This window comes from Schistocerca americana, chromosome X, assembly GCF_021461395.2.
Source record: "Schistocerca americana isolate TAMUIC-IGC-003095 chromosome X, iqSchAmer2.1, whole genome shotgun sequence".
Lineage (NCBI taxonomy): Eukaryota > Metazoa > Arthropoda > Insecta > Orthoptera > Acrididae > Schistocerca > Schistocerca americana.
In genome coordinates this window covers 281,636,503-281,663,861 of record NC_060130.1, presented here as the reverse complement: position 1 = coordinate 281,663,861, position 27,359 = coordinate 281,636,503, and the positions used below count along the sequence as shown (strand labels likewise).

The window sequence follows — 27,359 nt, the reverse complement described above, 5'->3', positions numbered from 1 at the left end:
CCGTAGGCAGCCGCAAACATTTTTCCATGAAGGCACTGACCGTCTTGTCTTACAATGAGATAAAGATATTAACAGTTTTGTCGATTAATTTTGAAATAATAATCAGTTTACTTACTTTTTACACGTTTACATTTGACTGCCCTTTATACAAGGAATTCCTCACGTTAATATGCAACTTTCCATATTAGCCATAGACGTCAGGTTTGAAGTACGTAACCAAAGTCCCCTCAATAGTTGACCAGGTCATTTGTCTCTCAGATCGGAGGAAGTGCGTAACTCCACCGATGGTGCCGCGACTGTTAGGGTTCTACCTTACTCAAACTAACAATCGAACGACAACAGTTTTGCTTACAAGAATAGTAACTGAATGATTATAGACTATTTGACAGCTGTGACGGAACAGCGAGGTTTCGATTTTAGTCGCTGTGGTGTAGTGATGTGTCTATGTGAGGCTAATGCTAATCGGATGTCTCAGTAATACAAAGAAAAGGGCCAGCGCTGTTCAACAACCAGGGGTAATCTCCTGTTTATAAGTCACGAAACCAGCAGCCTGTGAAGGCACAAGTAGTTCCGTTTTTTTTCGTATTCTTGTCAGAAACAAAAGCCACCTTGAGATCATTTAGTGCTACTTCAAGTAGGTCTAGCTCGATGCAGCGGAGTAAAACTCGCAGCAGGGCAAGTGTTAATGCTGCCCTGAAATTGCAGTTGGTCGCGACAGCTGGAAATCCCCATTTCTGTAGATTATATCCGATCTTCCTACTTCAGAGCTTAGGCGACTGAACGAACACCACGTAACCTATTCTCTTGCTCTCTCTCTCTCTCATCAGAGAGATTTTGAGATGCTACATCCGGCATATTCGTCGCTAGAGAATTCAGAAACCGTGCTGATATTAAAATATATATATATCGTAAATCTTCCAACCTTACTTGCATATTTTTACAGTATGACTAGTTTCGATCTCCCTAGATCATCTTGAGATCTATCTAGTTGTGTCAGGAACCCGCCGAGTCGGTATCGGAACTACACATCGCAATATGTAGAATAGACAGTATTCTGATTTATAGCTTCGATACAGACACAACTTGTTGCTGATGCAACTACGTAGATCTGAAGATGGTCAAGCGAGATGAGAACTAGTTATACAGTAAAAAATTCTACTGTGACTGGAAAATTAACGATTTGTATTCGGATGGTTGACACCAATGAGGGTTGTTTTCTGCTGTGCTTTCAACATTTCCGTTTTCTACACTACTGGCCATTAAAATTGCTACATCACGAAGATGACGTGCTACATACGCGGCATTTAACCGACAAGAAGAAGATCCTGTGATATGCAAATCATTAGCATTTCAGAGCATTCACACAAGGTTGGCGCCTGTGGAGACACCTACAACGTGCTGACACGAGGAAAGTTTCCAACCGATTTCTCATACACAAACAGCAGTTGACCGGCGTTGCATGGTGAAACGTTGTTGTGATGCCTCGTGTAAGGAGGAGAAATGCGTACCACCACGTTTCCGACTTGGATAAAGGTCGGATTGTAGCCTATCGCCATTGCGGTTTATCGTATCGCAACATTGTTGCTAGCGTTGATCGAGATCCAATGACTGTTAGCAGAATATGGAATCGGTGGGTTCAGGAGGGTAATACGGAATGCCTTGCTGGATCCCAACGGTCTCGTATCACTAGCAGTCGAGATGACAGGCATCGTATCCGCATGGCTGTAACGGATCGTGCAGCCACGTCTCGATCTTTGAGTCAACAGATGGGGACGTTTGCAAGACAACAACCATCTGCACGAACAGTTCGACGACGTTTGCAGGAGCTTGGACTATCAGCTCGGAGACCATGGCTGCGGTTATCCTTGACGCTTCAACACAGACAGGAGCGCGACGAACCTGGGTGCACGAATGGCAAAACGTCATTTTTTCGGATGAATCCAGGTTCTGTTTACAGCATCATGATGGTCGCATCCGTGTTTGGCGATATCTCGGTGAACGCACATTGGAAGCGTGTATTCGTCATCGCCATACTGGCGTATCACCCGGCGTGATGGTATGGGGTGCCATTGGTTACACGTCTCAGTCACCTCTTGTTCGCATTGACGGCACTCTGAACAATGGACGTTACATTTCAGATGTGTTACGACCCATGGCTCTACCCTTCATTCGAACCCTGCGAAACCCTACATTTCAGCAGGATAATGCACGAACGCATGTTGCAGGTCCTGTACGGGCCTTTCTGGATACAGAAAATGTTCGACTGCTGCCCTGGCCAGCACATTCTCCAGATCTCTCACCAATTGAAAACGTCTGGTCAATGGTGGCCGAGCAACCGGCTCGTCACAATACGTCAGTCTCTACTCTTGATGAAGTGTGGTATCGTGTTAAAGCTGCATGGGCAGCTGTACCTGTACACGCCATCCAAGCTCTGTGTGACTCAATGTCCAGGCGTATCAAGGTCGTTATTACGGCCACAGGTGGTTGTTCTGGGTACTTATTTCTCGGGATCTATGCACCCAAATTGCGTGAAAATGTAATCACATGTCAGTTCTAGTTTAATATATTTGTCCAATGAATACCCGTTTATCATCTGCATTTCTTCTTGGTGTAGCAATATTAATGGCCAATAGTGTGTTAGGTTGGATCAATTTGCAAGATGTTGCTGATTTTCATGAAGCTTTTTCTGGACCTCCGTCTCTGGACGGTTTGTACGTAATCACGCAGTGGATACCTAGATTTAGTTCAAATGGTTCTGAGCACTATGGGACTTAACAGCTGTGGTCATCAGTCCCCTAGAACTTAGAACTACTTAAACCTAACTAACCTAAGGACATCACACACATCCATGCCCGAGGCAGGATTCGAACCTGCGACCGTAGCAGTCGCGCCTAGATTTAGTGAACAGGTTTGTTGTTCCCACACTGGCAGAAACCTCAAGCCTGAGGTGTGGCCGATGATATACCTTGGATTGTGATTTAGGTCGTTGACACGCAGTAATAAGCCTGCAAGTCTCATTTAGTACCATGTTGATTTCTTCTTCTTTGACGTGGGCATATCTGTAAAAGACACCGCATGCTTATTCTCTTATGGAACAGCAGATGTTAATGCCGGTGTTCTTGGAGTTCGTACTTGACAACCCCATGTACATCCGATTATCTTCCAGAGGATGTTACTTCAGACTTCCACTTTTTGCCATGAGTTACGATTATGCTGCTTGTACGGCAAGGTGTGATTAAGTATGACACCGGGATATTTTAGATATACAGTGCTATAGCGGAGGTATACGAAAAAGAGAGCGGCAAACCCTCGGGCACGAGTGCAGTCTACACGACCCAAGCACGCCACAGCATTGCTAACTCTCCATGCTGCAGTCACGACCGGACAAAAGGCGGCGGTGCCAGAGCTGGCAGAGGCCGCCACTTCCAATGGACCTATTCGCATTCGCACAACATGTGACAAGAAAATATCATCAAGAGTATTCTGCCGCCGGCAGCTGTAAAGCCCGGCAAATAGAGTACATGAGCCAGTTGTTCCGGCTACTCATGTCATCGTCTCAGGACGCCCTCGAAGCCCATTGTAGGGACCAACGCCGCTGTTCCCAACTTTCATCGTTTTTTCCTTTGTGGACTTGGGCTGCGTTAAGGACAGACTTTCTTGTTCCAGTGTTCGACCTAATCACGACGACATTCTCAGAACTTGGATTATTTCCCTGCAAATGTATTTTCCTATGAAGCTGCTAGTGGTGTTACTACATACTACACTGAAGCGCCAAACGGGTATAGGCAAGCGTATTCAAATAAAGAGATATGTAAACAGGCAAAATATGGTGCTGCGGTCGGTAACACCTATATAAGAGAATAAGTGTCTGGCGCAGTTTTTAGATCGGTTACTGCTGCTACAATGACAGGTTATTAAGATTTAAGTGAGTTTGAATGTGGTGTTATAGTCGGCGCACGAGCGATGGGACACATCAACTCCGTAATAGCGATGAAGGGGGGTTTTCCCGTACGACCATTTCACGAGTGTACCGTGAATATCAGGAATCTGGTAAAACATCAAATCTCCGACATCGCTGCGGCCGGAAAAAGACCCTGCAAGAATGAAACCAACGACGACGGAAGAGAATCATTCAGCGTGACAGAAGTGCAACGCTTCGGCAAATTTCTGCAGATTTCAATGCTGGGCCATCAAGTGTCAGCGTGTGAACCATTCAACGAGGGCTTTCAGAGCCGAAGTCCCACTCGTGTACCCTTGATGAATGCACGACACAAAGCTTTACGCATCGCCTGGGCCCGTCAACACCGACATTGGACTGTCGGTGACTGAAAACATGTTGCCTAGTCGGACGAGTCTCGTTTCAAATTGCATCAAACGGATGGACTTGTACAGGTATGGAGACAACCTGATGAATCGATGGAAACTTCATGTCAGCAGGCAACTGTTCAAGGTGGTGGAGGATCTGAAATGATGTGGCGCGTGTGCATTTGGAGTGATACGAGACTCCCTGATACGTCTAGATACGACTCTGACAGGTGACACGTACGTATGCATCCTGTCTGATCATCTGCATCCATTCATGTTCAATGAACATGCCGACGGACGTCAGCAATTCCAGCAGGACAATGCGATACCTCTCAGATCCAGAATTGCTGCATAGTGGCTCCAGGAACACTCTTCTGAGTTTAAACACTTCCGATGCTCACCAAACTCCCCAGACATGAACATTATTGAGCATATCTGGCTGGGATGCCTTGCAACGTCCTGTTCAGAAGAGATCTCCACCCCTTGTACTCTTACGGATTTATGGACAGCTCTGCAGGATTCATGGTGTCAATTCCCTCCAGCACTACTTCAGACATTAGTCGAGTCCATGCCACGTCGTTTTGCGGCATTTCTGTCTGCTCGCGGGGGCCCTACGCGAAATTATGCAGGTGTACCAGTTTCTTTGGCTCTTCAGTGTGGAAACAGTCAGGCGACTTTTAGATAGCAGCTCTGTCAGGTCTCTGTACCAGTATCTACTGAGACGCTATATTTTGTGTTTTTTGTTCTGACCGTCGAAGTAGATGTATTTTCGTTGCAACTTGATCACTTCGTGAAATCTTCTCGGGTGATCAGCCGAGTAAAGGCGTCGTCTTCTCGCAACGTTTCGAAGGGTTTCGTACCCATCATCTTCAAGCGAAGATGATGGGTACGAAACCCTTCGAAACGTTGCGAGAAGACGACGCCTTTACTCGGCTGATCACCCGAGAAGATTTCACGAATGGAATACGCCGAGAAAGTCTCAAATCACATTTAACTTGATCACTGTTTTCCCTGTCTCCGTGACGAACACTTTATACACTGACCGAAAAAAAACCGCAACACCAAGAAGGTCTGCTACGTAAACGAAAGTTGATAGGCGTGTTTCTATTTACGAAAGATGCTGTCAATTCAGATTTCGCGCCAGTAGCATAAGAGTGGCGCTAGTAGCGCAGCTAGGAGGAGGAAAATCAGGTTTGCTATAAATACACACTGTAACGGTTGTGAGCATCAGTTACCTTTTAGATTGGATGCCGTGAGTTGATGTTAGTCAGCACCGCCTTTAAGGCTTCATGAACACCTCACTGAATTTGAACAAGGTCGTGTATTAGGACAACGAGAAGCTGGGTGTTCCTTCTGCTAAACCGCAGAAAGTCTTTGCAGGAATGTAGCCACCGTACATGACTGCTGGCACGAAAATGTACAGTTACAGGAAGGATGGACTCCGGACAGTCGCCTGGCACTACAGAGAAGGTAGACCATCGTGTTCGGTGTATGGTTCTGGAGCATCGTACTGCATCTGCAGCAGCAATTTGAAGTGCAGTTGGCACCACAGTGACACAACGAACTGTTGCAAATCGGTTACTTCAAGGATAGCTCCGAGATAGGCCCCTGTAGCGTGCATTCCAACGACCCCAAACCACCACCACTTGCGACTTCAATGATACCAAGCGAGAGCTCATTGAAGCATAGGGTTGAGGCCTATTCTGTTTTCTGACGAAAGGTGGTTCTTCCTCGGTCTCAAGGATGATTGTGTGTTGGTTAGAAAGAGGCCATTTGAGGGCCTGCAAGCAACCTGTCTGCACGCTGGACACACTGGACCTACACCTGGAGCTGTGGCCTGGGGTGCGATTTCGTATGACAGCAGGAGCACTCTCGTGGTTATCCCAGGCGCACTGACTGCAAATCTGTACGTCTATCTGGTGATTCGACCTATTATGCTGCCATTCATGAACAGCACTCCAGGGGGTATTTTTCAACAAGATAACGCTCGATTACATACCGCTGTTGTAACCCAGTATGGTCTACAGAGCGTCGGCATGTTGTCTGGGCCTGCTCGATCAGCAGATCTACCTCCAACCGAGTACATATGGGACATCATCGAACAACTGCTGTGTCATCCACAAACAGTATTAACCGTCCCTCTATTGACCGACCATTTGCAACAGACGTGGAACTCCATACGCCACTTGTACAGCACAATGCGTGCACGTTTGCATGCTTGAATTCAACATTCTGGAGGTTACACCGGTTATTAATGTACTATCATTTCACATTTGCTTATCTCGCACTTACATTAAGCTGTGATCTTACAATGTTGATCACTCAAATATGTTACCTAGACAAATTTATTTCTGAAATTTCATTGCTCTACATTAATTATTTTTTAGTAGCGTGATTTTTTTTCGTCAGTGTAGTATAGCATCCAACTGCACTTCAGTGTAGTGTACTGTTGCTGTTTACTACCAACGGCTACAAGGTGTCACCAGAGTGCTTATGATTGTGGCAGAGTAGTTAGTTGAACCTGCAAAGTCACCCGTGTGGCGTGATCACCGAAAACGGCAAAGACTATGATCTTTCTACATACGAAAGTCACGGTTATTGGAGGAACGCTTGCCTGTGTGCATCGTGGCGGTCGTGAAATGTTTATTTTAAGTTGATAATATCGCTACAGTATTGAAATCGCGAAAAGATAAAGGTCAGTTGCTTCGCAGAAATAACTCCAGACCCACGTTTCCCCCGGAGTCTATTCACGACGGCTACATAAAGCCGGTATTTACAGTCGGAAGTCTGTGAGTCACGTTCCTTTGCCTTCCACCTTATATCATGCTAGACTGTAGGGGTACAAGAAACACAGTGAGTAGCATCAGAGCCAGTGGGCTAAATTTGTTAATCGCGGATACATCCCAGTTAAGGCTACAAGCAATTGTGAACTGATGTGATTGGAACTAGGATCATATATTATGCTCGAACCGTACTACTCAGCTGGTCATTAAGATTCATACATATTATAAAAAGTGGATGTACGTTTGTATTTGTGTATGTATGTATGTTCCACACCTCCTCCTTGACCACTCGACCGATTTCAGCCAAACTAGGTACACATGTCACTTACTATCTGGGAAGAATCGCTGTGCTGGTAAGAACTACCTAACTATCAAAGGCGTGAGGGTGGGGGAGAAAAAGCAGTGTAGCCCATTACGAGGGAATTCGCATAATTTAATCACCCTGTATTTGAGAGTGAGAGCATTTAATAACTTGACACGAACTTTGCACATAATTTCAAGCCATTAAGAAATTTTTTTCGCTGACAACCCACAAAAAGTGGTGAAAGGAAAAAAGTTTTTGGCTTACTACATTTTCGCTGTTCAGGCAGTAAAGCTGCAACATGAGGCATGACCTTTTTTATTTATTGCTTCTATACTGCTAACTGTATTCGCGACACATTCTTTAGACAGTATTCATATATACCATTGAATGTACAAGCCAAATTATATCACTGTATGACGCATAGCTCAGGAGATATGACTTCATATACTGAGATGTATGAAAAATTACCGCATCATGGATGACGTTTTAATTTTTTACTTCTTTATCTCTAACTCTATTCACAACACATTTCGAAGAAAGTAGCTACATATACCACTGGATGTGTCTGAAAATCATATCACTGCACGCCACGAAGTTTATGAATGTGACGTAATAAACATTGAGCTGCGTGAAAATGAAACTGCAGAGTGAAATTCGTTAGAGATACAGGTGACATATGTGTACAAAAAAAGTGTGAAATATGTTAAATACACGTGAAATATATTGGACATGTGTGTAGGTAGCTAAATCCACGGGTGTAAACTCATCCTAAAACCCTGGAATGATTTCAGCCAAATTGGATACGTATATTAGTTACGATCTGGAAAGAAATACTGTGGGGGTAAGAAGCACATTTCTCCTATTGGAGTGAGGGTGATAAAGTGGAGAGAGAAGGCAGGAGGAGGAGATGGACGGACAACGAAGGAGAAGGAACAGATGGACACAGATAGGAGGCAGAGGAGGTGATGGGCATGCAATCTGATTACAAGCCACTTATGAGGAGCCGTGTCAAAAGCCTTTTGGAAATCTATAAACACGGAATCAACTTCAGATTCCCTGAAGTTAGAACTCACTACTTCATATAAATAAGGATCCAGTTGTGTTTCACAAGAACGATGTTGTCTGAACACGTGCTGGTTATGTGACAATAGATTTTCTTCAAGGTATTCCATTATATTGGCGGAAAGTACATGTTCCAAAATCCTACTACAAATCGATATCAACGATATGGGTCCATAATTCAGCGGATTACTTCTGTGTGACCTTTCGAATCTGTGGGTATGTATCTTTCGTCACGCGAGCGGCTGTATGTGGTTTCTAAAAATGGAGCTATTTTATGAGGACACTTCGATAGGAAATGGTTGGTATTCAGTCTCCCAGAAGATTTGCCATTATGAAGTGACTTACGTTACTTCACTACACTGAGGGTATCCACTTCCAAATTACTCATGTTGACAGCTGTTCTTGATTCGAATTCTTGGATATTTGCTGCTTCTTTTTTGGTGAAGAAATTTCAGAAAACCGTGTTTAGTGACTCCACTTTAGTGACATTGTCGTCAGTAGCAGTGCTATTGCTACTGCGCAGTGAAGGTATTGATTGTGTCTTGCTGGGGTTACACTACTTTACGTAGTATCAGAATCTCTTTGAATTGTCTGCCAGATTTCGAGATATTATATCGTTTCAGAAACTACACGGTCCAGTCACAGTAATGTGACCACCGCCTGTGTTCGATGTCAACGTGAAATAACCGCTCACAGACAGCAGGGGCAGCACTAGCAGTGGAGGGTATATAAAGCACGTCCGGGAGACGTGGAAAACAGTACAGTCGTTGTCGTAATGTGGAAACAGAGCGATTTATCCGACGTTCAAAAGGGCGCGATCATTGGCTTTCGGGCCAAGGGTGGAATCGTTTCCGAAATGGCTAAGTTTGTAAACCGTTAATGTGCAACCGTGGTTAAAGTGGCAAAATGACGCTATCCAAAACCGGCTCTGAGGCAATTGTGGTGCACCACAGGACGTAGATGACAAGGGTGGACAACAAATGCGGAGATGTGTACGGCCGAATAGACGTGCAACTGTTGAGCAACTGGCCGCCTAGATGAACCAAGGGGTGGCCAACAGTGTATCCTCAACGACCGTCCAGCGAACGTTGCTGCGTATGGGTCTACGCAGAAGGCGCCTCGTTCATGCATGCTTGCTGACTGCAGTACATCGGCGACGAAGGCTGGAACTTGCACTCCAATACCGTAGCTGCACCTCCACTGAGTGGCGACAGGGGGCCGTTTCAGATGGATCACGTTTTATGCTCCATTGGACAGAAGGCCGTTGGCGCGTGCGGCGTGAAACGTCTGAAAGCAAACACGCGGCAACCATTGTCGGAAGCGTACAGTCTGGAGAACATTAACTAGGTGACCTCGTCATTCTGGAAGACTAAATGAATCAACACAAATATGCATCTATCCTAGGGGACCACGTCAACCCCAACATGCGGTTTCTTTTTTCTGGGCATGATAGCACCTACCAGTAGCACAATGCAACGTGCCACACAGCCCCCATAGTACGTGCGTGGTTTGAAGAGCAGGAGGATACGTTTACTGTACTCCCCTGGCCACTAAACTTACCCGATTTAAACCCAATCGAGACTCTGTGGGACCATCACGATAGGGCTATTCGCGCCCTAGATCATCAACCAATAAATCTTCGCAACAGTCAACGGCACTGGAACCTGCATGGTTCCACATTCCCGTAAGTGCCTTCCAGAACCTCACGGATTCTCTTCCTCCATGTTTCGCAGCAGTCTGCGCTGCTGAAGGTGGTTATTTATGCTTCTGACAGGTGGTCACATTAGTGTGACTGTACCGCGTGTTACAAGAACCTGGCATTTAAGTTTGTGATAAGTTTCGCGCTGCTGTAAGCTATTGCCAGTCTTGGAGATTTTGTGTTCTTTTAAATGTTGGTAGGCAGCCGTAGCCTCGAGGACTTAGAACCAAAAGTTGGAAGAGCTATACCTATTTTGACGGTATGGTGCCACAAAGCAAAAATGACAATTGCGACTAGGAAGTCCACATACTTGTTATTTGAAGGACAACTTATTAGGAATCCAACTGTTAGGATTAACGGCTCACCAGCTCTTCGGCGCCGTGAGGCCCGATATCTAGGTGTAGTCGTCGTCGAGAGGTGGAACTATGCATCACATATTGACACCGTAACACAAAGATCATTGTCGTCGTGTGACTAGGGCCTCCCGTCGGGTAGACCGTTCGCCGGGTGCAAGTCTTTCGATTTGACGCCACTTCAGAGACTTGTGCGTCAATGGGGCTGAAATGATGATGTTAGGACAACACAGCACTCAGTCCCTGCGCGGGGAAAATCTCCGACTCAGCCAGGAATCGAACCCGGGCCCTTAGGATTGACATTCTGTCGCGCTGACCACTCAGCTACCGAGGTTGGATACAGATATCATTAGAAACGCTCAATAACGTAATTGTAATTGGCCACAAACGCTTTCATCTTCCACCCGACCTAATTAAATTATATCATAACAGCATCCTAACCTCAATCGTGGGATACGGGTTAGGGGCCTGGGAACACAGGCTCACGAGGGTTATGCCTGCTATGGCCGTAAAGAGGGTGCAGCGAAACATGCTTCTGCGCTCGGTAGGGGCATACAGAACAACTTCTGGGGGAGGGGGGGGGCACTGCTAGTACTGATGGGGCTCTGTCCCCTTGACATAAAAATCAGAGAACAGGCCGCTTGGTACTGGATGAAGAAGGAAAGGAGGGAAAAGATAGTGGAAATAACGGGGGTATACGTTGGGGATAAGCCTGGAATAAAAAGAAGGGAGGAAGAATTGTGGCAAGAGCAGTGGGACAATGATGAAACGGGGCGAAGAACGTATGAGTTGTTACCATACACTGAGGAGCGATTACAGCTTAAATGTCTCAGACCAACCAGAGGACTGCTGCACTTTCTTACTGGACATGGACCCTACCTAACATACCTATGTCGGTTCGGGAAGCGGGCTACACCTGCGTGTGACTGTGGTGCCGTGCAAGGCACCCCAGACCATGTGGTGTATGAGTGCCTCCTCTTCGACGACGTTGCAGAGGAACTTCGACAACAACTTCCTAACCACGACACGCACCATCTGCTCAGGCATGAGAACACCTTTCATGTCCACAAACTTTCAGATGCAATTTACAGTAAAATTCTCAAAGAATTTTTACGGAACAATCGATAATGCTTCATACCCGAATTAGACTCGGTGCGCCTCTCCTGTTCCGCCGGGACATGAACTTGGCTAGCCACTTCACGGCTGGGATCCGCCATGTCTCGGATTAGGGGGGAGGTGGACACATTTCACCGAACAGTACCGACAATGACTGTATAGATACGAAATAGGTTAGTAGGATGAGCTAGGAAAACCCCTTAGGATAGGACTGCAGCGATTAACGTCTCCGGCCAGCCCAGTGCCAGGGGCACTCCCACTGGGGTTAGCTAGGTGGGCAAGGCCAACAACAACATAGGTTTGTCGACCGCTGGCAGGTAGTGTACAATAGTTACGTATAGATAGTAGCATATAACCTACTAGCCATTAAAATTGCTACACCACGAAGATGACGCGCTACAGACACGACATTTAACCGACAGGAATAAGATGCTATGATATGCAAATGATTAGCTTTTCAGAGCATTCACATAAGGCTGGCGCCGGTGGCGACACCTACAACGTGCTGACATGAGGAAAGTTTCCAACCGATTTCTCTTACACAAACAGCAGTTGACCGGCGTTGCCTGGTGAAACGTTGTTGCGATGCCTCGTGTAAGGAGGAGAAATGTATACCATCAAGTTTCCGACTTGGATAAAGGTCGGATTGTAGCCTATCGCCATTGCGGTTTATCGTATCGCGACATTGCTGCTCGGGTTGGTCGAGATCCAATGACTGTTAGCAGAATATGGAATCGGTGGGTTAAGGAGGGTAATACGGAACGCCGTGGTGGATCCCAACGGCCTCGTATCACTAGCAGTCGAGATGACAGGCATCTTATCCGCATGGCTGTAACGGATCGTGCAGCCTCGTCTCGATCCCTGAGTCAACAGATGGGGACGTTTGCAAGACAACAACCATCTGCACGAACAGTTCGACGACGTTTGCAGCAGCATGGACTATCAGCTCGGAGACCATGGCTGCGGTTACCCTTGACGCTTCAACACAGACAGGAGCGCGACGAACCTGGGTGCACGAATGGCAAAACGTCATTTTTTCGGATGAATCAAGGTTCTGTTTACAGCATCATGATGGTCGCATCCGTGTCTGGCGACATCGCGGTGGACGCAAATTGGAAGCGTGTATTCGTCAGCGCCATACTGGCGTTATCACCCGGCGTGATGGTATGTGGTGCCATTGGTTACACGTCTCGGTCACCTCTTGTTCGCATTGACGGCACTTCGAACAGTGGACGTTACATTTCAGATGTGTTACGATCCGTGGCTCTACCCTTCATTCGGTCCCTGTGAAACCCTACATTTCAGCAGGATAATGCACGACCGCATGTTGCAGGTCTTGTACGGGCCTTTCTGGATACAGAAAATGTTCGACTGCTGCCCTGGTCAGCACATTCTCCAGATCTCTCACCAATTGAAAACGTCTGGTCAATGGTGGCCGAGAAACTGGCTCGTCCCAATACGCCAGTCACTACTCTTGATGAAGTGTGGTATTGTGTTGAAGCTGCATGGGCAGCTGTACCTGTACACGCCATCCAAGCTCTGTTTGACTCAATGCCCAGGCGTATCAAGGCCGTTATTACGGCCAGAGGTGGTTGTTCTGGTGACTGATTTCTCAGGATCTATGCACCCAAATTGCGTGAAAATGTAATCACATGTCAGTTCTAGTATAATATGTTTGTCCAATGAATACCCTTTTATCATCTGCATTTCTTCTTGGTGTAGCAGTTTTAATGGCCAGTAGTGTATTTTGCGAGTGTGTAGAATTCTTGGCACTATCTAGTATGGCAGTACACTGTCAATAAAAGGTTTTGTGGTTGGTGTGCAGGAAGGCACGACGCACGTGGTGTGGGCGAGCGGACGCAGCCGGCTGTTCGCGGTGGCGGGTCTGAACGTGAGCTCCCCTGGCGTTCAGCGCGCCATGCAGCGGGCTCAGCTGCTGCGCAACGAAGCCGCGGCGCCGCGCTTGCCGGCCGACGCCTGGCCGCTGGAGGTGCGCGCCAGCCACGTGCGGGTGCCCAGCTCCGACACCACCTACTGGTGCCACGTGCAGCGCCTGCCCCAGGAGCTGCGCCGCAAGCACCACATTGTACAGGTAATGCGCACCTTCAGCCCCTGTCAAGCGCGTAGGTATTTTTTTCTTCTCTGGAGGCCTCACGTCAGGTCTGTTGAAGTACAAGATGTTGCTATCTGGTCTTCCGAGGAAGCAGTCGGGATACGGTTTAGAATTCACGACGTCGAGGAACATATGGCCCAGTATGCCAATATCGTTTGTTTCTGAGAGATGCATAGGGGGCCTGAAAATGGTATAATGTAATATTTCAAACATAGCTGCACATCAGCAACGGTTTCACGTAATAAAATTATAAACAGCCGACCAGTTGCAATGGATAAAGAAATTCTTTACCTAGGTTTCGATAAATATAAATTTGTCTTCTTCAGAAGGTAACCTAAGGACAATGAACATCATATCTTAAGTTAGAAAAGTATGAAACTTATAAGCCATGAATAAATTTTAAGACAAATTAGAGACCTATTGCATTACAGAAGTAGGATAACGACGACTGGTACTTACAATTTTACATTAGTAAGGACTAATGTACCGTAGCCGTTTTTACAATTGTCGGCATAGATCCACGTGTCAAAAATAAAATGTAGCCCTAGAATTAGGGTTTGTCACGTTAATATAAAATAGCTCATGGATCATGCAGAGCTCACAACCGACTGAGTGTAATCGGCGAGCGTAGTTGCTCTGAAAACAGGGCAGGTGTTAATTTCCTTCCTTTTTTTTATTGTGTTCTACCTAAGGACGTAATTAATACTAATAATTTACACGTTGCCTTTGTACGCCAATTGGCACATGTTTCTCGCCACGAGCGCCACCTGCCCTGTTTTAAGAGCAACTACGCTCGCCGATTACACTCAGTCGGTTGCGAGCTCTGCGAGATCCATGAGCTATTTTATATTAACGTGACAAACCCTAATTCTGGGGCTACATTTTATTTTTGACACATGGATCTATGCCGACAATTGTAAAAACGGCGACGGTACATTAGTCCTTACTAATGTAAAATTGTAAGTACCAGTCGTCGTTATCATACTTCTGTAATGCAAGAGTTCTCTAATTTGTCTTAAAATTTATTCTTGGCTTATAAGTTTCATACTTTTCTAATGTAAGCTATGATGTTTATTGTCCTTAGGTTACCTTCTGAAGAAGACAAATTTATATTTGTCGAAAGCTAGGTAAAGAATTTCTTTATCAGTTGCAACTGGTCGGCTGTTTATAAAATGGCTCTGAGCACTATGGGACTTAACATCTATGGTCATCAGTCCCCTAGAACTTAGAACTACTTAAACCTAACTAACCTAAGGACAGCACACAACACCCAGCCATCACGAGGCAGAGAAAATCCCTGACCCCGCCGGGAATCGAACCCGGGAACCCGGGCGTGGGAAGCGAGGACGCTACCGCACGACCACGAGATGCGGGCGGCTGTTTATAATTTTATTGCATAATGTAATGTCGATACTGGTCTTCTTCTTTCTTTTAGTGTTCAATCCTGAGGTTGGTTTGCAGCAGAGCGCCATTCCTCTCTTCTGTCTGGCTTTCTCTTCATTTCCACGTATGTGTTACATCCAACGTCATTCATGATGTGTTGCATGTGTGATATTCTTGGTCGCCCCCGCCGATTCCTTCCCTCAATAGCTCCTTCTGCTATTGTTACAATGATGTAGTCGTGTCGTAGGATATGCCTTACAAGTTTGTCTCTTCTTGTTTGGATGTGCCTGCACAGAGATCAGGTTTCCTGTACTCCTCTAAACACCTCTTCATTTGTTACTTTGTCTCTCCAGCTGATCTTCATCATCCTTCTATAGCACCATATCTCCAGGGCCTCTAGCCGTCTTCTCTCTTCTCTTCCAATTGTCCAAGTTTCGCATCCGTATAAGGCCACACTCCAAACGAAACCTTTCATGATACATTTCCTTATTTTGAGACTGATGTTGTTGCTGGTGAGTAAATTCCTTCTCCGATGAAATGCAATTTTGGCCTTTTGTATTATGATCACAATTTCTTTCCGGTTTCTACCATCTCTTGCGATTTTGCTTCCCAGGTAAGTAAAGTCCTCTATCACTTCCAGCTCCTCTCTTCCAATTCTCATTCCCAGAGGTTCATATTCTGCTCCTGTATTGCATACCATCACTTTAGTTGTTTTCTTGTTTATTCTCATTCCATACTGATTGCATAGAATTTTTTCCATTGTTCTGACTACTTCCTCTAGATCTTCTTTTGTCTCCGCGACTATAGCAATATCATTAGCACGTCTATCTTCTGCCCATTAATTTTGATCCCCGCCTCAGTAGTTTTTGAACTTGGTCTATAGCTTACTGGATATAAGCATTGAATATAAGAGGAGAACGAGCACATCCTTGTCTTACCCCTTTTCTAATATTTGCTTCTTGTACCTGGTGACAGTTTCTAATTACTGCCACCTCATTCTTATAGAAACTGAGTATCACACGGATGTCTTTGTACTTTATTCCACTTTTCCTCAGCACTCTGAACATCTATTGCTACAAAGGCAATGTAAGTTGGTTTATTTTTCTGTAATTGCTTTTCGATAACGAGTTTCAGTGCCAGAATCGCCTCTCTTGTTCCCAATCCCCTTCTGAAATCAAAGTGATCTTCACTCAGCATATCCTCCACCTTCTCTTCAATTCTCTTCAGAACTATTTTTATGAGAATTTTTGATGCATGTGATATTAGGCTTAGAGTTCTGTACTGTTCACATTTTGTAGCTACTACCTTCTTTGGTATAGGAACAACGATACATTTCTGCACCGCTGTTGGCGAATTTCGATGTTAAATACTAGACCAGCCGTTGTCCCATGTCCACAATGGATCAACAGAGATTCCAGCGACTGTCGAGCAGTATGTGACGTGGCTCCGTTCTGCTGAAACCACTTGTTTTCGATGCTGAGATCGTTCAGTGTCGGTGTAAAAAGTGTTTCAAGCATATCAACATACCGAGTGGATGTTACTGGTGCCGCAGTGCCATCCTCACACTCAAAAAAGTAAGATTGATTGACACCATGACATGGTACTGTAACCTTGGCGCTATGTTTTGAGCACTTCTGAAACTCCCAAGGGTTTTCCTGTGAACAATAACGGAAATTCTGTTTGTTGGCGTATCCGTTAAGGTGGAAGTCGGCTTTCTTCGAAGTCCATATGTTATTAATGAAATCAGCGTCCTTTTTTTTGTAATTAACACCCGTTCGCTAAAATCTCTACGCGACACAGCATCAGTTGGATTTAATTGCTGCACAATCTGTAACTTATAGGGGTGGAACTTTAATTTGTGCAGTATTCTTTGTACGTTTCGTAGCCCAATCTGTAGCGCAGATGCATGTCATTGAATGGAGCGGCTAGGTCCCTTCTCGATGAAAACTCGTACTTCTGCAATGCTCTCTGAGGTACGTACGGTACAGTTCGAACGCCACCTGGAAGCATCTTTTTCGAAGGTACGCCAGTTTCTTCAAAATTACGCACCCACTTTGTAAGCGCACGACCAGATGGGACGCGTCCATGACGTCCTATCTGGTAACGCTGTCGAAATACCGTTTCCGCAGCAGTCACTTTTTCACGCCGCTTGTAAAACGTTCTTACAGCGATAGAACATTCCGAACCCCTCCATTGCTGCTCGTTTACTAAATGGCAACGTGTTCACAGCAACAACGTATCGGTCCCGAATAACTGCTGCCACTGCGGCGCTCAAAATTTCCCGTTTCCTTGTTCCATCCTCTACTTTAGCTGTGAATCTAGGCTTTTCCCGCATACACTACTGATGGAATCCTTTCGGGCTTCCATCCGGATGGCTATGTTGAAATTCTCTAGAAGATGATGAGTGCGATACTCATAAAAATGTCGCGAAATTTCAAGGCAGCCACTTGGATTGAAGCACAAGAAAATTTCGTTAGCAAGTACTTTAGCATATACAGAGTATTTCAAGTCCCTACTGTGTTAGGAAATTATCTCCTGTGGCGATACTGCAAAAGTAGATACAGTATATATTTAGCACAAACGATCAGTAGGACTACTTCACAACTCATGTCACAAAGAGCTTCTCAAAGATCTTTGGTTGATAATGATGAAACCAGTATTAGATGACAGGAGACTTACTCAACTGCAATTAAATAAATAAAAATAATAAAAGAAGGAAGGTTAGGGTTTAACGCCTCATAAAATCTTGTGAAAAGTATTTGTCTCCCTATCTGTATTTCTAAGGGGAGTTTCGTATTCCGTCAACGAACTCCCATCACACGTAATGGTATATAACGAAACTTCCTACAAATTCAAATGAAAGTATTAAGAAATACCTTGTTAACCACATCTGCTATAAACCATATGATTATTTAAATTCATGTGTTGAAAATTCCCGTTACATATATGACTAGTAATTATGTTCATTGTAAATGTGCTGCCATTCTTACTGACTTGTTCATCGTGCAGATGAACATTATTGATACTTGATTACTTTTTTATGGAGATTCCGAATCTGCAATAAAAAATGGGGGTTTCAATTTAAGATTTAAAAGTTGCCCCCGCCCCAGCCAAGGGGGCGGGGGCTGGAGGTCACGTGTAGTATCATTTGATGTCCCCCTTTGAGCCTACGAACTTGTCTTACCCACTATTTTCACCCGATGTATAGTTTTCGAGATAATCTCATCCGAAACTTCAGATGGACCACCCCGTATAAGCTTTCACGGCAGGTATTTACGTAGTCCAGTCATCACATTAATGTGACCACCGTCTATGTTCGACGAAAACGTAAACTAATCACTTACAGACGGCAGGTGGCAGCAGCACTAACAGTGGAGGACGTATCAAGTGTGGCTTTCGGGCCGCTCTGGTTCAAGTATATCGTGCACGACAAAGTGGTGCTATTCAAAACTGGCGCCGAGGCAACTGTAATGCACTACGGGCCGTAGATGTCAAGGGTGAACGATGGCTGCGGAGATAGACGTCCAGCTGTTGAGCAACTGAGCGCCCAGACGAACCAAGGGACTACCAACACTGTCTCCTCAAGAACCGGTCAGTGAATGTTGCTGGGTCTCCTCAACAGGAACCATGCTGACTGCCTGTTCATAGGCTACGAAGGCTGGAATTTGCACGCCAGTACCGCAACTGGACGTCCAACATATGGCGACAGGTAGCCTTTTCAGATGACGCTCATTTTATGCTCTAACAGACAGATGGCGTGAAAAGTTTGAAAGGAAACGCTCTGCGTTATGGACTGGGGAATGTTTTCTAGCATTCTCTGGGTGATCTCGTCAATCTAAAAAGCACAATGGATCAACACAAGAATACATCTATCCCTGCAGATCTTGTCTGCTCCTGCATGTAGTTTCTTTTTCCCTGGCAGTATGGCTGTACCAGTACAACAACGTAACGTGTCATACAGCTCACAGTGTACGTGCGTGATTCGAACAGCACCAGGATGAGTTTACCGTACGCCTCTGGCCATCGTTTGATGAGTGATTCGAACAGAACCAGGACGAGTTTACCGTGCGTCATCTGAAAAGGCCTGTCCTTCATTGTTAGCGAAAAGTACTACTAAAGAAACTGTGAGCGATTCGAACAGCAAATGGCTCTGAGCACTATGCGACTTAACTTCTGAGGTCACCAGTCGCCTAGAACTTAGAACTAATGAAACCTAACTAACCTAAGGACATCACACACATCCATGCCCGAGGCAGGATTCGAACCTGCGACCGTAGCGGTCACGCGGTTCCAGACTGAAGCGCCTAGAACCGCACGGCCACAACGGCTGGCAATTCGAACAGCACCACGATGAGTTTACCGTGCGTCATCTGAAAAGGCCACCTGTCACCATATGTTGGACGTCCAGTTGCAGTACTGGCGTGCAAATTCCAGCCTTCGTAGCCTATGAACAGGCAGTCAGCATGGTTCCTGTTGAGGAGACCCAGCAACATTCACTGACCGGTCATTGGGGAGACATTGTTGGTAGTCCCTTGGTTCGTCTGGGCGCTCAGTTGCTCAACAGTTGGACGTCTATCTCCGCAGCCATCGTTCACCCTTGACATCTATGGCCCGTGGTGCACCACAGTTTCCTCGGCGCCGATTCTGGATAGCACCACTTTGTCGTGCACGATATACTTGAACCAGAGCGGCCCGAAAGCCACTCATCATGCCTTTTTGGACGTCAGATATATGGCTCTGTTTCAGCATTACGACAACGACTGCACTGTTTTCTGCGTCCCCCCTCCTCCCCGACACGCTTGATATATCCTCCACTGTTAGTGCTGCTACCACCTGCCGTCTGTGAGTGATTCTGCCGGTGTAAATCCCACCTCGATCGGGCTGTTCACGCCATGGATCTTCAACCGTGAAACATAGTGCAGCTGGCCACGGCACTTGAGTCAACATGGCTCCGCTTCCTGTCGGTATCTTCCAGAACCTCAATGACTCTCTTCCTGTACGTCTCGCGACGGTCCGCGCTGAAATATGTGGTTATTCAGGCTTGTGACAAGTGGTCCCATTAATGTGACTGGATATTCTCGGTCATCCTAGTTGTATGGGCATTAGGCTGTGGTCTGAGGCATATTCTGAGCTTACCGTTTGGTCTGCCAATGATGGAGACATCCTCAGAGGCTATAAAGACTTTGTTAGTTGCGTGTCGGAATCAAGCAACCTCAGCGAAATGAACTGTTTGTACATATAAACTTCGTTAGTTCCTTTTCGAAATGAGTCAAGCTCGGAAAGCAGTCTGGCTCTCTGAGCTTGATTTAGAAAAGCAACAAATGAAGTCCTTGCATCATCTGGAGACGTCTCCAGCATTAGGAGACGAGACGTTTAGCGCAGACATATGACTTTGACCACGGCCTGGTGCCGATACAACAAAAATCATCGATAATTAACGCTTGTTTAATGACAGACTGTTTTTTGGTTTGCAATCTCTTAGTTTTCCAACCGTGTAGTAATTCACCGTATACGATGTTTCGAGAATTTGCCAAGTTGTCTTCCTCATTTGTTGCTCTCCTTTAGGAATCCATTCAAAATGTGGACGGAACAGCCGAGCGGTTCTAGGCGCTTCATTCTGGAACCGCGCGACCGCTACGATCGCTAGTTCGAATCGTGCCTCAGGCATGGATGTGTGTGATGTCCCTAGGTTAGTTAGGTTTAAGTAGCTCTAAGTTCTAGCAGAATGATGACCTCAGATGTTGAGTCCCATAGTGCTCAGAGCCATTTGAACCATTTTTTGTGGACGGGACACGCTGCAAGTCGCCCTAGTTATTTATTCCCGGTGCCTCCAAAGAAAAAAAAACTGTCTAACAATAGTAAAAAACATCTAAAAGGCTATGCAATCCCTTGAAAATGATAGATAGTAGTGTGCTGTCGTCCACAAAACGGGGTTACAAGCAAAAGTTGGAAGCTCAAGATGGCACCACAAGTAAAGACAGTCACTGCCAAACGCAACAACGAATAGGAGTCGTCGGCGAAGACTCGCCCCCCCCCCCCCCACTCCAAATGTTTCCTTACGCCACCAAAGCCGGAAAATCATTTACGTCTGAAGACAGTGACGTTCAGCCCACTACCTACGTAATCAGCATTCTCTGTGTAATTAGCTATCAACTGTAATTATCGCTTACGATGACAGGGCCGTCGTAGTATAGAACCGGCTGCATGTGACTCGAACAGTTATGCTGAACATTACGTCGTGTTAAAAACAATTAGATTCTGATGTGAAACTACCATTCTGTAATGAAGCTCCAGATGTTATAAGCGTCAGAGACAGCGTCAGTTTCACGTCATCTGTGAGGAAATTACTCGTTTCCAAAGTTAAATGTTTACCATGTTCAAGTTATAATAAATTACTAATAATTTGTTTGCATGTTGTAGTACGCCCTCGACCTCCCTCTGAGCTAGACTTGCTACAGTACGCCACAGATAGATTGGTTACCAGTTAGATGAATGTTCTGTCTTGTGTTCTTTGAATAGATGCAACTGTTCTTTTCAAACAAGTGCATATTGTCAACAATCAGTTTCATGATGGAGTTGATATACTGCGAACTAAACATAAGAATCACCAGAATTGTACTGAGTGACCTGATTGATGGTGGTGAATCAACATCACCTATGGCTTCGATGTCCATTTTTGTGTGCTACAAATAAGCTTTATAAAAAACAGAGTATTCTGTAAATATTCACCTATATGGCATCAAACAATGAATGTATGCTAATTAAACCAACGTAAGCGTATCACAGGTACTGATGGCGTGCGATACTGTGATCACACAGAGAGCTGCATTTGTCTTTGACAGGAAATTAAAATTATGTGCCTTTAACAAAAGCTTTCCATGCAATCTAAATCCTATAAATCTGATATGACATCCCTCGCTAATTGTCACTGTTGTGGAGACGTAGAATGTTACACCTGCCAGTACTGTATGTCCGAAATTGGATGCACTGAGGTTAATTGCAGTTGTTAGTCATTCTAACAGCTTGCAACCTTGAAGAAAAATCACTACTCAGCATTTTTTACCGTACAGTTCTTTTGGTTCCTCATCTGGATCTACAAAGACCGTAATATTGTCAGCGAAGTAGAAAAACACGTTTCAAGTTGTCGATGTATACTAGAAGAAATGGTCCAGGCAGGGAACCCTATGGAATGTACCACTTATTTTGCAGCTTTATTATTCGCTCGGTATACCGCTAAAATCTCACAGAGTGTAAGGAAAAATAGTTGTCAATATATCTCTTCAATTTTCCTGACAGTTTTTATGCGAATTATGTAGTAGAGATATTTTTTGTAGAATACTGGTTCTCTAAATTTATCCAGCTTTGATGCGTAGTGCGTAACTATGGCCAGTCCGTTAGACTGATCAATCACAAACACAATACATAAATTTAAATAACGAATACACAAATGACAAAAAATAACAAAACGAATTTCTCTGCAACTCATATTTGACGTTATGTCCTACCGACAGATTAAAAAAAAATGAAATGATTGTATGGCATTGTTGGCCAGGAGATCCCATCCGTGTAAGTTCGGCCGCCGTGTTGCTAGTCTTATTTCATGTGACGCCACATTGGGCGACTTGCGTGTCCGTGAGGATGAGATGATGATGAGGACAACACAATACCCAGTCCACGGGCGGAGAAAATCTCCAACACGGTCGGAAACCGAACCCGGGCCCGCTGCATGGTAGGCAAGCACGTTACCACTTAGCTAAGCAGGCGGACACCGACAGATAATTCATCTGCGACAGAGAGAAAATGTGTTAAATTCGGTGTGAGCCTACCACAACACCCAAAAAATGTGTAAATAACGCCAAAAAGAATTATTTCCGATCTTTGTTGACATGTTGAATAATCCGGTCTATTATTACACTATAGGAAGTACTGCAACCAGCCACAAGTTCTCTTGAAGTGATTTTATTATACCATTACTAGTTTCGGGCCTGAGCCCATCGTCAGATGGTAAAGTTGACTTTGTGTTAGCCATCTTGTTTTTAGTTCAGTCCATTGATAAGTATGTACTGGAAACCTGCTGGTAATGCAACCACTTTTACAAGTATTTTATGAGGCGTGATCCAGTACATCACTTTTTCTAGAATTTGCCGCGCGGGATTAGCCGAGCGGTCTTAGGCGCTGCAGTCATGGACTGTGCGGCTGGTCCCGGCGGAGGTTCGAGTCCTCCCTCGGGCATGGGTGTGTGTGTTTGTCCTTAGGATAATTTAGGTTAAGTAGTGTGTAAGCTTAGGGACTGATGACCTTAGCAGTTAAGTCCCATAAGATTTCACACACATTTCCCTAGAATTCCAGTCATTAGTAACCAAAGAAACAAAAAGGAAACTGAATCAGTTTTCACAAAAACTGTTGTTTACAGTGCGGTCTTCCCAATTCGGGTGTGCCGAGTCTCCTTGGAGGTAAATCTGATGCTTTCGTGAAGCCGTTGCGTAATTTTGGCGAAAAGAGTATGTGGTGTTGTCGAACGTTTTGTAAGGTGTCAGGCAAATCCAACACCTTCCATGAAAACCCTGACATGATAAGCAAATCCAGTAGTATGTCACATAGCTCCGAATAAATCATGACATTAAATTAACCAAAGTAATACGAGTAACGAGTGAGCAAATGGAATACTACAGACTAACACAAGAATGCCTAATTGCATGTCATACCTTCCCACTGTGAGACAGACGCAGTTCCGAGGGGGGAAACGAGAACAGAATCCGAGAGCAGAACCGTGTTAAGTTAGAAGGCCCTACGATAAGGGACGGACACCCACGTCGCCAGCTAACCGCTAGGACCACACCCCAGCCGCAAGTTTTAGCGTGAGACTTTTTCGCGTCTCTTTTACGTCAGGACCACCCCCAGCCCATGTTAAAAGACAGAGCCCTCCAGAAGAACAGTATAGATCTTACGATAACGCTAAAAGGACCACACCAGCTGCAAGTTTTAGCGTGAGACTTTTTCGCGTCTCTGTTACGTTGCAAACTTTAAAAACATTGCCCCATCACGAAAAGTATAACGTTTCTCATTGGTTAGACAGAATTTTTGTAGGCGGAGCTTAAGGTTAACATTGAGACCCTGATTGGTCAGATGAAAACACATCCAGATAGTTTTCTTTTAAACCAACTTCGGTAAATGGTAGTAAGGAGAAGTTAGGAGAGAGTTGCTTCGGAGACGGCGAGGTGAGCGGAGCTGTGCTGCCCGCCCCCCCCCCCCCCCCCCCCCCCCACATCAGCCACTGTAATTTACGACAAGTTAGATAAGTAATTAATGATAATTGAGGGTCACTGTAGACCATTTTGATAGTTTTCTCTTTTGTGAAACTTAATTTAAACCTAGATTATAGATGTGATATGGGATAGGTCATCCTTCGATCCATTGTAGAACTTGGAAACCCACTCAGGGAATATTCGTTCACATTTTTGTTGAACACAGTTGGTTTTTACCATCCTGCATTAAAACATTTCCTTTTATCAATAGTGCAATTTATAAACAATGTTTTGTGAGTGGAATAAAATTTCCAATGGTAAACTTAACTGCTTTTTCGACGTTATTTTACCAGCTAACTAAAAATAGGAAAGCCTTGAACCCCTTCCGCTAAATTTAGTTAGTATTAAGATTCTTTTACAGGGAGTGCAGTGGAGCTGACGTTGAAATCATTAAGTATTTGGTTATATCATCGCTAGTCTCATTAAACTCTTCTGAATTCTACATGTCATGTGTGGTCTGGCGTCTCCTTACCAGCAACAGGTCCCAGGTTCAAACTAGTCAATTCCCTAAAAAACACGCTCAGAGCGTCGTTGCGCGAAAGTGGTAGGGAGACACGATATAGAACAAACAGACACCACGCAGAATGTTAGAGTTTGGATAACGATCTTGATAAAGGTGACGAGTAGCTCTTCCATGACCGTAAACTTCGCCATACAGAAGGTGTACTCGGCAAACGTGTAATCAACCATGTTGCTCTAACGTTCATAAATGGTTCAAATGGCTCTGAGCACTATGGGACTTAGCTGCTGAGGTCATCAGTCCCCTAGAACTTAGAACTACTTAAACCTAACTAACCTAAGGACATCACACACATCCATGCCCGAGGCAGGATTCGAACCTGCGACCGTAGCGGTCGCGCGGTTCCGGACTGTAGCCCCTAGAACCGCTCGGCCACTTCGGCCGGCTGCTCTAACGTTCACAGACACGTGAATGGAGCTCGACCCATGTCAAAGAGGTAGGACTGACGTCGAATGACATCAGCCTATCCGACTGTTTTCAAACTGCTATAGCATGGAAACGATACGTTTCCGGACATGTATTCCAATTCAAAACAATGTCTACCCAGTTCTCTCTACAAATTCTAGAAATATGTAATGGAAGTTTCCGAACACCCTGTATATGATGAAATTTTTAAGAGATTTGGCAGTATAAAAAGTGCAATTTTTTGTACACGGAGATTTAACCTCTGACAGCAATAACGCGTCTAACTGTGCTATTAAGACACGTACAGTTTATGTCATTCTATGCTGCTTCAGCTGTGTGCCAGAGTTCATCAAGATAAGTGATCTGGAGAATGTACTATCCAGAGTAGCAGTAGCAGTAGATCGAGGTAGATCAGGACACTACAGGCAACAAATCGTGTGGTTGTGATTAAACTGACCGTTTTCCGAATGTTGCAGTGTTGGCTGTCCACATCACAGGACACTGAAACATCGTAGGTATGTTCATTAATCGATGCACTCAAGGAGTATACTGAAAAAACAATAGTTCAACTTTCTCCCACCAGGTGAAAATATAGCGCTGCAAGCAGTCACAATGTGAAATGTTTCCTGTTTTTACGTCAGTATGTTGTTTGTCGCTTGGCGACGTGTGTTGATTTCTTTTGTCGAGTTACGGTTGGTGTGAAAGGTAAAGAAGGTTGAAGTCTTCCGTACGAAACGCAATGGCCACTGAGAGGTAAGACCTTGCACTGATGGTAAAGTTGTTTTATTAGAAAGGCAGCAATAGCAGCGCTGCATTGCGAGAATATAGCCGACACAGCCGTGAAGAGGCTCCATGTCGAAAAATGGGCTAAAGAATATGATCAAGAAATTTGAAGAAGCAGCTGAATCAGATGTTGCAGGAGGGAGAGGGGGCGACCCATTCCCATGGCAGTTGCTGATGAAGTTGCTGTAGCTATTGCCAACCGTGCAGCACATGCCTCAAGTTCTGCAGCCAGTACTCAGGCTGTGTCATGAGAAATGTCTCTCTCATGGTCAGCTGTTTAAAAAGATTTTGTGACGCATTTTATACTGCTATCCCTGTAAGATTCAGGATATGCACAAGATGAAACCCCGACATAGGCTACGACGCCTTGACTTTGCCGTTCGTTTTTTGGCACGCATGGAAATGGATGACGGGTGGCCAAGGAATATTCTTTGGACAGACGAGGCACATTTGTTGCGCAGGAACATCCACTGCACTCATTTTATGTGACCGTGTGGTGTGGTTTCACACACTACTTCATTCTCGGTCAGTTTCTCTTCGAGATGACACCTCCTGAACCTGTTACTACGTGGGGGAGTTGGAAAATACGTTTCCCCTGTCGACTGTGGTCAGAGTTGTGCGTGAAAGGAAAAAAGAGAATGAGACATTAAAGAGAAGACATATCTTTATTTTTCTACATAATTACCAAGTACATTGAGACATTCGTCATACCGCTTTATAAGCTTCAAAAAGCCTTCCAGGAAAAAATCAGGGCGTTGCGAACGGAAGAAGCGTTGAAAGGCTTGTTTGACGTCAGCATTGCTGCCAAAGCGCCTTCCGTCGAGAGTCTTCTTCAAAGCAGGAAACAGATGGAAGTCACTTGGTGTGAGATCCGGACTGTAAGTCGGATGGTGTAGGCGCTCCTAACCAAGAGTTGCAATATGGTTTTGCGTTGCCGTCGCCGTGTGTGGTCTCGCATTGTCATCCAATAGCAGAACCAGATCTGAGAAGGCCAGGCCGCATTTTCCGAATCACCTCTTTCAATTTCGACAGAGTGGCACAGTACCGCACAGCATTGATGGCTGCATCGTTCAGAACGTCCAGCAGCAAAACTTCTTTGGCGTCCCAGAAACCGGTGAGTAACACTTTACCTGCAGAGTGCTTTTGAACTTCTTTCGGACAGATGATGACGGACGTTTCCCCTCCATGGATGCGGCCTTCGATTCGGGCGTGTAGTGGTGGACCCACG

General features: G+C 45.2%; 1 protein-coding gene across 1 annotated transcript in view; it reads left to right on the top strand.

The window, feature by feature from the left end:
- LOC124555778 (dopamine beta-hydroxylase) overlaps window positions 1–27,359 on the top strand; it is a 149,857-nt gene that overhangs the window by 79,691 nt on the left and 42,807 nt on the right. The window contains exon 3 of the mRNA XM_047129829.1: window positions 13,448–13,714. Coding sequence (XP_046985785.1) covers window positions 13,448–13,714 — 267 coding nt within the window. The remainder of the gene's footprint in view (window positions 1–13,447; window positions 13,715–27,359) is intronic.